This window comes from Nylanderia fulva, unplaced genomic scaffold (assembly GCF_048542155.1).
Source record: "Nylanderia fulva isolate GAGA-0341 unplaced genomic scaffold, ASM4854215v1 Scaffold11, whole genome shotgun sequence".
Taxonomy (NCBI): domain Eukaryota; kingdom Metazoa; phylum Arthropoda; class Insecta; order Hymenoptera; family Formicidae; genus Nylanderia; species Nylanderia fulva.
The window spans coordinates 589,716-602,905 of NW_028189302.1; the positions used below are offsets into that span (position 1 = coordinate 589,716).

At 31.8% G+C, this 13,190-nt stretch overlaps 1 protein-coding gene across 6 annotated transcripts in view; it reads right to left on the reverse strand.

Annotated features, from left to right (window-relative positions):
* nrm (neuromusculin) overlaps positions 1–10,602 on the reverse strand; it is a 267,044-nt gene extending 256,442 nt beyond the window's left edge. For 5 of the 6 annotated variants that reach the window (XM_029310734.2, XM_085486117.1, XM_029310731.2 and 2 more), the window contains exon 1: positions 9,771–10,602. In XM_029310734.2, the coding sequence (XP_029166567.2) occupies positions 9,771–9,876 (106 nt within the window). In that variant the 5' untranslated portion in view covers positions 9,877–10,602. The remainder of the gene's footprint in view (positions 1–9,770) is intronic. The other variant, XM_029310733.2, reaches the window with a different exon arrangement.
* Between the last annotated feature and the right edge of the window lie 2,588 nt (positions 10,603–13,190).

Consider the following 13,190-nt stretch of genomic DNA (forward strand, 5'->3'; position numbering starts at 1 on the left):
CGATTTTCCGACTCGCAACACATCTCAACGTGACAACGGTTAACCGCCGGTTAAAATTATTAATTAAATTATTTCTCGCCGGTTATTAGCCGCGGGCTTAAATTATTTCACGCCGGTTATTAACTTTGTTTTGCGCCGTAGGCAGCGCGACCTAACCTAACCTAACCTAACCTAACCGTCATGTATTTCTACGCCATCTCTCATAAAATTACGAACTAAGTCGTACTATTTTTTTTGTACCGGAATTTCATCCCCCCGCTGCTGTTGAAGGCGCATATGTTACAGATAGTATATGATACTGAAAATTCAATGAAAATTCCGTATTTCATATGGCCTTTTGTGAGAGAATTTCTTCTCGCACGGAATATATGAGTACATACAATATCATTCTAAATTCGGGAGCAATGTTTTGCAAGCCATTAGCTTTCCATTCTCGTGAAGAATCGTTTCTGTCTATTCTATATAAAATTGCAACGATGCAAATTTGTCCACGACTTCGATTTAATGGCGTCGATGCTTGCGTGTGTATGTGCGCGACTGAACTTTAGTATCATAAATTACACAAGCTGTATACAAAAGTATTAATGAACCGTATAAATATTATTGCACGGCTTGATATCTCCATTATAATTTATATTACTCGTATATGAAAAGTGGATATTTTCTTTTTGCGAAACGCAATAAATGTTAAAATGTTATAGAAAAATTATAATGATAAAGTATAAAACGTTAATTAATAAAATATTTATTATGTATGAAAATTATACCTATAATATTACCGATTTTCTATTTCATATTATTATTCATATTTTTAATTATTTACATGTGTGCAAAATATTTTTTTTTCATAATAATAAAAAAAAATTTTATAACAAGTTTTATTTTTCTTGGAAATTTATACATGTTATCTGTATTTTTTTAATATTATTATTTTATTGCAAAAAGAAAATAATTGTTTTTTTAAGTATATGAGTAAAATAAAATATAAAATATATAAATTTATCTCGATAATATTATAATTATAATTTTTATATTTAATATTTTTATTAATATAAAAATCATAATTTAATAAGTACATTATTAATTAATATTTTTATTTTATAAAAAATATTTTGGTCAATTAAATCCAAAGTATTTTTTTATATTTTTTTATTTTATTTACTATAGCAACCTATACATATTTATTAATAATTATTTTTTATTTTATCATTAGGTATCATTTTTCTAGTATTCTATCAAATTCGTGTTTATCTAATATTATTTGACATATTTCTCTGGTTTGGATTTTTACGTGTATCTTTTTGAGAAAGAATCTATAAATATAACTCGATAAACTTTTGCGCACGTGCACTTTAGTTCGGAAACTTACTTACTTACTCGTACTTTATAGTAACAATACAGTGCACGTGCAGGGGCGAAAGTATACAGATATATCGATATAATCTTCTGATTCCAGAGTAGACACGTATCGAGAGACCATTTATCCGCAAGTTAACTCGCTCGCTCCCTCCCTCCCTATCGATACTCCTGTTCAGAATTTGCATCGACCGGAATCGGTATCGCCCGATACGTCTCTCGATAGGGTTTATCTCCCTAAATGTAAATTTACACCGGGAAACCGAAAGATCCCGCAACGCCGTAAGCCGCCTGGTAAATGTATTTGCTGTCAAATTGTGCAACTCGTGAAACGTATCCCTCTATATTTCATGATTATTTTTTTGGCGGGAAAATAATGACAGAAGCGCGCTTCGCGTCCTCGTTTACGGACAACATCTAAATGTCGCTATCGAACGCGAAGAGTACATGCCTAATTATTATTATCGTGTGAACTTGCAGCGAGAATAATTATTTCCGCCTGCAGTGGCACGTTTCCCGCAAAATGAGCCGGCGCCGCGACCAGGATGACGTTGAGGTTATGTATATGTAAGGCACACACACATGTGCATTGGACACTTATATATGTACATATATATAAAATATATGTACATATATATAAAATATATGTATATATATATATATATATATATATATATATATACATATATGTATATATATATATATATATATGTATATATATATATATATATATATATATCCAAAAACTTATTTAATTTAAACTTCTCGAGCTAACGGGATTGATAAGCGTGAAACGAAGTCATGATGTTTTTGCGTATTTCTACTATTACGTAAGGGTGTGAGCGAATAGCGCGAAACTTGAGATCACTGGCTGAAATATAATTATCTCATTCGCGAAATAGTCTCACAATCAGTTCGGCGAACGTAGAGCTGTTGTACTGCACTTAATGCGTAATTAGAAATTTTTTTATTTCGCTCTTGTGTGCACACGTAGACTTTAATATTTTTTCAATATAATTTTTTTTTAAATTATTTCTATTCTCTTGTATATACATAGACTTAAATATTTTAAAATGTATTTTAAAATCATTTTTGCACTCATAATATTGTTTTTATATAATTTTAATATATATTTATAAATTATTTTATAAATCAACTATATAAGTAAACATGGTCTTTTATTATTTTTTTTTCTAAAAAATTCAATATTTTATATAATTTTTAATATATTTATAAATTATTTTATAAATGAACAATATAAGTAAACATTATCTGTTATTATTTTTTTCTAAAAAATTCAATTTTAATGATGCTTTATTTAAAACATTAATTATCGCAATAACTGAACTATTCAAATTACGTCTATTTCTATCGTAGAACGGAAAAATAAGAAATGTAATCTCTCTGGCAACTACGGAACCGAAAAGTCACTCGATGTTTCGGACACTGTGTACAGAGGAGTCCCTATTTCGAGACCCCGTTTTCTTCACGGTTCGTTGATTCGCATAGTTATCTCGAACGCTTTGCTACTTTCTTCTAAGGGTAGACAGAATTTCTGTTAAGTATCTTATTAAAGTAACGTTTGTGACAAAAAATACATCGTATATTTCTACTTTTACCTTTATGCAAAAGTTTCGATGAGAAGTTATAGTATATAAAGATTCGGATTTCCTTTCACGGCGTGACTGTTATTAATATCCTTCGTCGACAGTATCCCTTTGAATGTAAATTGATAAAACTTTGCGTTAAAAGTTAACAGAAACTTTTGATTGCCGCGAAACGAAGTCTGGAACGAAATTTGTGACAAATCAATTCTGACAAAAGCATTAGTATAGTATTTGTATTATATTTTGTTTGTAACAAACGAGATAATTTACGAGATATTATGTGTGTACAAGCGATATCGATACTATAATAGTCGCGAAAATACACGATATTTCGCAGTTTCTGCAATTATATAAACAAGTATAGATGTGCGAAATTATTCGAAGCTCCGATCTCTCGGATAAATGTAATATTAACGTGATAACGATAATTTCCAAGCACTTTCTAATTAATTAAACATGCATTTTGCGAAAATTGTTTGATCGATAAATAAGCTTTAATTGGACATTAAACAAGAAAATAAGCATTTTTTAAAGTTTAACATTATAACGCGCTACTCAAAAATGATCACATTTTATTTCAATTAAAACAAATTCTATAAGTTTGAGCACGTGCTTTTTATTTGAAGTTTTATCATTTTTAATTGCACCTCACGATCGGCCGAACGTTTCACGTTTCTCGTTCTCTGCACCGTGCACTTGTTAACGACTATGGATGAAATAATTGCAATAAATTACGTTATCATTATTTTTCGCCATTTTTTTGTCACATTTTTGTCTAACGAAAGTTGGAGAGAGCGTATCCTGAAAAAGTATATCCGTCACTATCGCCAAGCTCAGCCAGTTTCGATGATGATACACTCTGTATAGAATCGTTTAGAAAATACAGGGAGATTTCTATGCATAAAAAATATGAAAAAATGTATAGAAAAAGTATATATAAAAAATTATGTAAATATATATATATATATACATTTTTATAATTTAAATTTACATTAAATATATTTAAAAATAAAATAGAGAAAATTAATTGCATATTATATGTCTTTATAAAAGTATAAATTAAAGTGGCACCCTTGCAACAGAAAAATTTATTATGAGAACTAAAGCATTTTTTACGAGTTGCATAAGTTAATATAATATATAATGTAGAAATATTGTGAAAATATGCAAAAAACATTGACTGCAAATACAAAATTAGGTAATATTGCACATTCGTGAAATCGCATTGCTGAATTTTAAGTACAATTTTTCATCGACTGCGTAAAATATGTATGTATTTATTATTGAAATTATTACAGCACTGTGCTAATAAATAAACCTCTCTATCTTTCTCTAATATATCGTTGCACTTTATTAAAAAAAAAAAATATTTAATCAAATTTTGCAAAAATACATTTATATTGTACAACAGAACAAAGTACCCATTATGCTTTTCAAATAATCAAATTATGTAGACACATTGCAAATTTATCGTCCAAGTAAATTTGGTAAAATTGGCAGTACTATTTTCACAATTTCAATATAATATATTGATGAGATTCTAACCTATTTTTCATCAAAGAGTTACAATGATTAAATTATTCTAAAATCAAAAGATTTTAAAAAGTGCTCAAGTAGATGTTACGGTTGGAAAAAAACCATGTTATTAAAAGAAACTAATGGAGCGCGTGCCCTAAAAGGCAAATCCACAAACAGGAATATTGGGGAAGACTTAGATGCTCTGTGGTAGAGATAGGTGGGTACATAGGAGAGAGATAGAGGAGAGAGATGAGAAAAAAGAGAAGAGAAAAGACGGGAAAGAGGGGAGAAGAGAGTGGGAGAGAAAAAAAAAAAAGAGAGAGATGAGAGAGAATAGAGAGATAAGACATAGATATAACACTATGAGAGATAAGATATAAGATAAAAGATGAATATATAGAATAAAATATATAAATAACTTTTAAATATTTTTAATATATTTTATATAAAAAACAATTATATATATAATACATATATAACATATAATATATATAATATATAATATATAAAGATATATATATGTATAATATAAAAAATATATATATATACATAATATAAAAAAAAATATATATATATATAAGAGATATAAGTATTATAAAATATTATATAGTTTGTGGATTGCATTTTTAGAGCGAGAGCTAATTAATTAATTAATTTATATATTTTCGTCGTATTTGGCGGATCTCAGCCTCCAATTTGCCACGCTGCGAAACGACAACAATAACGATAACTCCCGTAATTTGCATTGCTCCATACGTTTGCGCATTTTCGCTATGCGGATGTGCAACATATCGCGTTCCGAGCGGTCGACGCCGCATTTAGAAAGCTTCTGTTGCACTTTGCCTCCCTCGTGCGTCGGCCACATTAGCGCGCTTCGGCGGCCTATCGTGTGTGTTTGTTGGTTCTCGAGCAGGCGATCATACGGATTTAGAACTTGCTTGGGACTTGGCCAGCACGTGACATGCCTTCAGATTACTAAAATTTGAAGTATTTCGACGTAATTGCGCGCACACGACGTGAAAGTGCAGCAACAGCACACGTTATCTCCGCGTGTAATGCATTTAAGATTTTATTTTATTACCGCTGAGGTAAAAATCACGTCGCCTAAACTAATTTTACTCAAATGCACGTTAAATATGCTAAATGCCTAATATATTTATATTTAGTAAAATTTAGCAAAATATGACAATATATTTTACACGCAATTCATAATTTTATATTAAAGATATATTGAAAGTAATTTAACAATTGATAATAATTGTAAATAATTATAAATAATTAAATAATAATTAAAATAATTAGTAATATATTATTAAAATTATTTAAATTAAATCACACATAATTAACACATTACATATAAATAATAATTAAATAATTATATTTGTTAATATATTTTTTTACTTATTTTATGATCACGAATTGACGAGTCTGTGAACCATCTTATAAATAATCACTCTCAATTCTAATCGTGCCTTAATACATATCTCAAGTTCCTAGCACACTTTCCTGAATGCAACTCACGAAAATATTCTGCGCTCGCACAGTTCCTAAATTGTTTCGTGCAACAAAAGTTACGAAACACTAAAGCCGCATGATGGCCGCTAAGTGATTTTCAGGGTGTCGTTTATACATTAAAGATATCGATAAGGCAACTCTCGACAATTTATACATTTTTCTTCCTCTTTTTTATTTTTTTCCTATAATATCTATGTATGCATCGCGTAAATAACAACGTGGATAAGGTCAGCGCAAATTTATTCTCGACGAGTATATATTTAAAGTATCCGTTCATCGAGCACTATACGTATATCGATGCATACATATATGCACCAGCACTGCGTGCATCGTTATTTTTAAATTTCGATTCCGAGATTTCTTCGCGACGCATACACATATATAATATTAAAAAAAAAAAAAAAACATGCAATTTTGGATCAATACATACGAAGTAAATAGCAGGAAATTTCACGCTCGCGAACGAAGAGTGGTATATGCGTTATATATATATATATGGTATATATATATATATATTCGCGAAAAACCTGCCAAATCCGCGCCTTTGCAACCGACACATACACAAATGCAAACACACATTTACGTAGAAATCCTAAAATGCGAAAATATTGTAGATTTTTTATTTTTATATCCTCAGCGATCTCTCTCGGGAGCAGTCTTTTTTTCACTCGACGCAGCAAGGGTTTGATTACACACGCATCCATATCGGATAACGGGGTACATATACAGAGTGTTTCTAAATAAGTGCGAAAAACTTTTGGAGATTATTTGACGAAAATTAAGGATTTTTTATATAAACACAGTTGAAAAATTTCTGTTCAATTTAACAGATGTCCCAAACGGTCCACACAAATTTTTGTGTTAATTTAACATAATATGGATATGTTCAACGGAGACACAAATATTGTGTTAATATTTTAACACAAAAAATGCAAAACTTCAAATAATTTTAAAATAAATTTTGTGTAAAATTAACATACTTTTAAAGTAAAAATTAACAAAAAATATATTGTAAAATAGAAAATCAACATTTTTTTTGTAAATTTTAACAGATAAATCTTGTCACTAATAAATCAGAACATATTTATTGTGTAACCTTAAAATAGATGCACATCTTTTTTCAGTTGTTTTAATAATTTAACATTTAAGTTCAATTAACAAAACAGTAATATGTTAAATTAACACATGAATGTGTTAAATATTGAACACAAAAATTTTAACGAGGATCGTTTTAACAAGAAAACACAAATTTTTCTACTGTAAACATATACTCCTGTAAACATATCCTTCCCTGAGGAATTACATTTTTTTAAAGGGATAAGTAAAAATTAAGGGAGGTTTCTAATTTTTTTCTAAAATTTTGGCCAATTAAAAAAAATTAATTTTGGTGGATATTTTCCGCTAATAAAAAGAATATTTATTAATATTTTTTTAATTTTTTCGTACCGTTATAAGAGGCTGAAACTAACAACCCTTATTCAATTTTTTATTAGAATTCTTTAACAAACCGGAACAGGATCATCTAAAAATATAAGTTAGAAAGCTGGATTTCTTTAGAAACTTTTTTATAAAATCAACATTTATTTTCAAAATAAAAAAACAAAAACTTAAATTTTATTTAATACATTTATATTATATAATACATCTATATTATGAATAAAAATTTTTAATTATTCTTACATCTGAACCACTTCGGCTCGTATATTTGGCCTACTTTACATGTTTTATTAATTTTAAATTTTATCTCCCTCCTTGGAGGAATGGAACTTTTCAGGAAGGGATGTATAGAAATATGATATGTTTATATGAAAAACTCCCGTTAAAATTTTTGGCAAAGAATGATCTCCTAAAATTGTTCGCACTTATTTGGAAACAGCCTGTATACGCGTCTGTATACATATATGTACACGTGCATATTGCGGACGAAAGTGCGTGTTTTGAATTTCTCCCCCTCAAGACGCGAATACCTGCGAGATGTCCGCTTTTTTCCCTTTCATCTGATTTTCAATGGCCGTCGTGCACATATCCGGGGGCTGGTGCTATTATTCCGCGGCCTTGAACACGCGAGGCTCCCGTTCTCGTGCACGTTTACGTTAAGTTACGTTACATAGGTCACACACGCAACGCATACACACGTATACAGAAAGCAAGAGAGAGAGAGAGAGGGAGAGAATATTAGTTAGACGAACGGGAGCGCGCATTTGCCATTCGTGCAACATTAAAATCTCGTTTCGCTGAATCGTAGCAGCAGGTGGGGCGACGAGCGTCGCTTTACCGCCGGGGAAATTATACCTGCGTTTATATAAAAGTGTTCTTCCCTGAATTTCTGCTCGCTGCGAGCGTTATTGTTTTCCTCAGCTCGTCCGCCAGTCTCTTTCCCATGAGCCTCGCGGGCTCTTCGGGGAGACATTAAAGAGAGCCCCTCCGTTGCTTGTTAGCTCCTTCGTACAGTTTTCCGCTACCCCTGATTTTCCGTGCATCATTCTTCGCCTTTTATCGTAAACTGACTTTTCTTTATTTTTTTTTTTTTTTTAAACTTTTAAAAAACTTTATTCAACACACTTATTTGCAATGTGCAGAAGAATAAATTAATAATTATTTTTATAATTAATTATTAACTTTTGAAATTATTTATATATCAATAATTTTTTATATTAATAATTTTTGTTTTATAAAAAAAAACCGAAATATATTATTGAATAATTTTTAAGATAATTGATCACCTCGTTGAGAGAGAAGGACTTAAAAATAAAGATCAATAATAGTGTCGCGAAGACTGATATTTGGAGTAATGTATTATTCATTGTCAGATATAGTACTATGACGTACGTAATTTTTTTTTAACGCTGTTACTTCATCGTTAAATATTACATGCGTCAAAGTATTTGTAGACGCGGTGTATTACGGCAGCTTCCAGCCTTCGGAAATCGAAACCGTGTCGCAGAGGGTGACTAAAAGTTCCGTTAAGAAAGCTTTGCATCTCACGAGCAGCGTCATAACCGTTTACATCCGTTTATTTATGGATGGTAAAACGACTTTTATAAACGAGGGAATCAAGTAGATTTCACGGCGCATAGTTTATTTTCGTATTACGTGGTAGCTGTCTCGTTTTTGCATCAAGAAACGAAGACGAGAACGATGATTGTTCCGTTGTAATTTTCAAACGAGGGATTTCTACATTACGGTCCCACAAAAGCGAAAAGTCAGTCCTGAGAAAATTTTGCCCCGAATTTTCCCGCTCTTTCATGTTTCTCTCCCAACTCCCCAATTATATTCATTCATAATTTTATTTATATTGTTATTTTCAAACGAGGGATTTTTACATTATAGAATCCCACAAAAGTAAAATCGATCTCGAGCAAATTCCCTAACAGCACATATCCCGAAGATGTTCAGAGAACATCCTGAGGATGTTCGAATGTTCTCTGGATATTCTCTGGATATCCTTAGGATGTCTTTCGGATATGATGTGCTATTAGAGTTTTGCTCCGAATTTTCCCGCCCTTTCATGTTTCTCTCCCGACTCCCCAATTATATTCAATAGAATTTATGCCCGCAAACCCCGACTGATCTTTAGCCACGCTCCTGTATATACATATATATCTGTTTAAAGCCGTCGAGCACCTGTCAGATGCATAGTGATGCATTATACATGCGTCGACACATACACACACAGGCACAGGTTGCCGAGGAAACTCTTAGCGATCTCACGCCTTTCCCGGATTCCTCATTTGGGTACCAAACTCGAGCGGGAAATTTAGAACGATGACTCACCCTCAGCCTCGCGCAGAAAGACAGATCCGCCGAGAAACAGGAAGACGATCACTGTAGTCGCTTGCATTTCCATGACTCTGCAGAAAATGCGCTGTCCCCAGTGCATGATCGAGAGAATGCGGGATCCACCTAAAGGGATCCGTTCGTAGGTATCTAAACTTTCCTAAAGCGCACCACAATCATCAAGAGAGCACCACAGCGTTCACCAAAACAGCCACCAGTAATTTCCACACAATAATCACCAAGTGGGAACTCTCTCACTGGTTCGTGCACTCGTCCTGTTCACCAGCACTTTAATTTGGGTTCGGTGCAATTTTCGAAGGGAACCAATCTGGGGGAAGAAACAGGCAAAAACACACTCCCTCCAGAAATATTCTTCTACCTCGGCTAAAAAGAAGGCTCCTCTAACGAAAAGGAAGAGAAGAACCAAGGGAAGAACAGAGAAGAGGAAGAACACACGTGCGCGCTCGATAAGGGGTCCTTTAAGGGGCGTCACACAGCCTAGTAGATCCAACAGAAATGATGAAATGATGATCTCCTGGTCCAACTGGAAAACTGTCGCGATCGTGATCGATGAACTTGATTGGCGATCAGTGATCAATGAGCCGGGAGTGGGTGAGACTGGTGTTCAACTGGTTCGCGAGGACGACGAGGCTGGCGGGAGCGGACCGACCGAGCCGGAGACGGAATCGCGAGCGACTGGCGAGCGTTCCCCGAGGTGAGGTGGAGACGAATCGTGCGCTTACCCGAAACTAAGCGATTCGCGGCCGTCGTCGGCGCGGCGCGCACCTGTCGTTCCGCGGCTCGCTGCGCATGTCTCTGGCCGAGAGAAGCCGACAACCGACTGCCGAAGAGGAGCCCGTGTGTCCGTTCCTGAAGGGGCGGCCGGCTATAGCGGGCAGGTGGGAGAGGGAGAAGTGAACCGGGGCGACGCGACGGATTCCGCGAGAGGATGAATAGGGACAGGGAGACACCAGCGCGAGAGAGACCAAACGCGCCGGTATGCGTCTGTGTGGATGCCAAATTAAGATTTTCCGCCCGATCCCCGACTCCACTCGAGGGTGCGCGGGATCTCTCCTCACCATCCCACCATTCCACTTTCGCTCTATCTCTCTTCTGTCTCTCTATCTTATCCCCTTCGGCTTTCGAGCGGTTCAAGCCGCAAGACTTTGGGGTAGGTCGCGACTCTCGGATGGGGATTATCAAACTTCAAAATCAGGGAGACTGTGATGCATCCGATGCACCGCGTGATAATGTTGCTTTCATGTATAGGGTGTATCTAAATTAGTGTATCGAAACATTTTATAAGAGGTGATGCGAAAATTAAAGGAAGTTTCTTATATAAACATATATTCTTATGTCTCTTTCCGAGGAGGATGAAAAGTAAACATTAAGTTTTAGTATTTTTTCTGAAATTTCAAACGAATTAAAGAAATGAAATTTGATATTTTTTACTAATAAAAAATATATTTATTGATTTACAAGGGGATAAAACTATATAACATGATACGTAAATTGGAGCCTAAATTTGGTTAAAATAAATTATAGCTTTAATGACTGAAACTAATTAAAAAGTGTTGTAGAACTATAGAACTCGTCGAAAACTATAAAATTCATTGGTTTAAATTCGAAAAATAACAGGATGTGTGGACTTGGCTGAAAGTTAGCACATCATTTTTAATTTAAACAATAAAATTTTAATTTTCGACAAGTTTTATAGTTCTATAGCATAGCTTTTTTTAATATTAAACATTTTTTAATATTAATAAAAATCCTTTTTATTAAAGAAAAATATCCACCAAGTTTTATTTTTTCGTCTGAAATTTGAGAAAAAATAAAAATTCAATTTTTACCTTTCTCTTTAGAAAAAAATATAAGATATGTTTATAAGAAACCTAAAATTTATCGCACTTATTTGGATACATTCTGTATAAAATAAGTTTATTTAGAATTATCGAAGTGTTTATACAAAAAATAATAAATATGGAGCGTTTTAAAAATATAATTAACATTAAAAAATATAATTACATAATTGTGACGTATAAGAAAGTGTTTTTGAAAAAAATTCTTTCTTGATAATGAATATTTCAAATTTCAAATACTTTCTAATGGCTTTGGAAAAGATTTCTTATTCAGAAAGTACTTCAGAAAAGATTCGTGTGTTTGAGAAGAAATTTTAAACAAATATATATTAGAATTTAACAATTCATATTAAAATATCTCATTCTCTACTATAATTTTTGAATAATAGTCAATGATATAGTAAAACTATTTTTAGAATTACCAGACTCGCAAAAAAATATTTCAACAGAAGGAGTTAATGAAAAAAATTAGAAACTGTTCTTATAAACTACATTTAAAATTGTCACTAAGAATTTCACTTTTTAGAACATGATTGTAAGATTTATAATTTTTTATTTCGAAATATTCTTTAACCTGTTTATCCAATTTACAGAAATGTATATACAATTTTAAATTTAGTATAAGCTAATAAATATTTGCAAATAAAGAAAGGTAGAACATATTGAAATAATATTTTTTTTATAAAAATTAGAAACATTTGTAATTTATATATACAGTCTTAAACAATTATTACAAAATTTAAAAATCTAAATTTTTCTATTTAATTTGGTCTATATATCCTGTATGCATTTATTTATGAAAATTTCTTCTATTCTTTAAATAAAAATAAACGCGCGAGAAAAATGTAAAACTATTAAAAATGTCAAAATATATCGCTGCGGTATATATTAAACAATAAATATATATTATAATATAATATAAAATTTATTGTCATAATTATTAATCGATTATAAATTGTAGATATTGGTTCGCAATTATTCAGAATTCGAAGACTTATTTCTCCCTCTCATTATAGATAATAAAAGAATTATTATTCTACCGAAATATGGAATGACTATAAGATTATTTTTGATCAGACAATTATTTATTCATTTTGAACCACATAAGATATAACAAGAGCCACACTGTCATTAAATAGAAATGTTAATGGATTATTTGGTACAATCAAAAATTTATCTATTTTAAAAATATAGAATCTAACATTTCCTAATCAAACAACCAGACGATTATGTTTATTCTATGCTACAAGAAAAATCAGTGTATCTTTAATGCTGCGAGTACATAATATTCTACATTACTCTTTTCCTTTAAATTGATTATTAGCTAGTTATTTTGCTTTTATTATATTTACGCGCATGCTCTATGTGCTGATATATTAAAAATGAAAGTAGTTATATTAGAAATTAATTGTGTTTTATCTATAAAACATGATATTAAGTCGAGAAAAGCCAAAACTTTGCGACTAAGAGATAGATAGATAGACAACTGGACTTTTGTCTCTTTACTTTCGCGAAACTTAACTGGGATTTAATAATAGGATAATCGATCATCGACTTA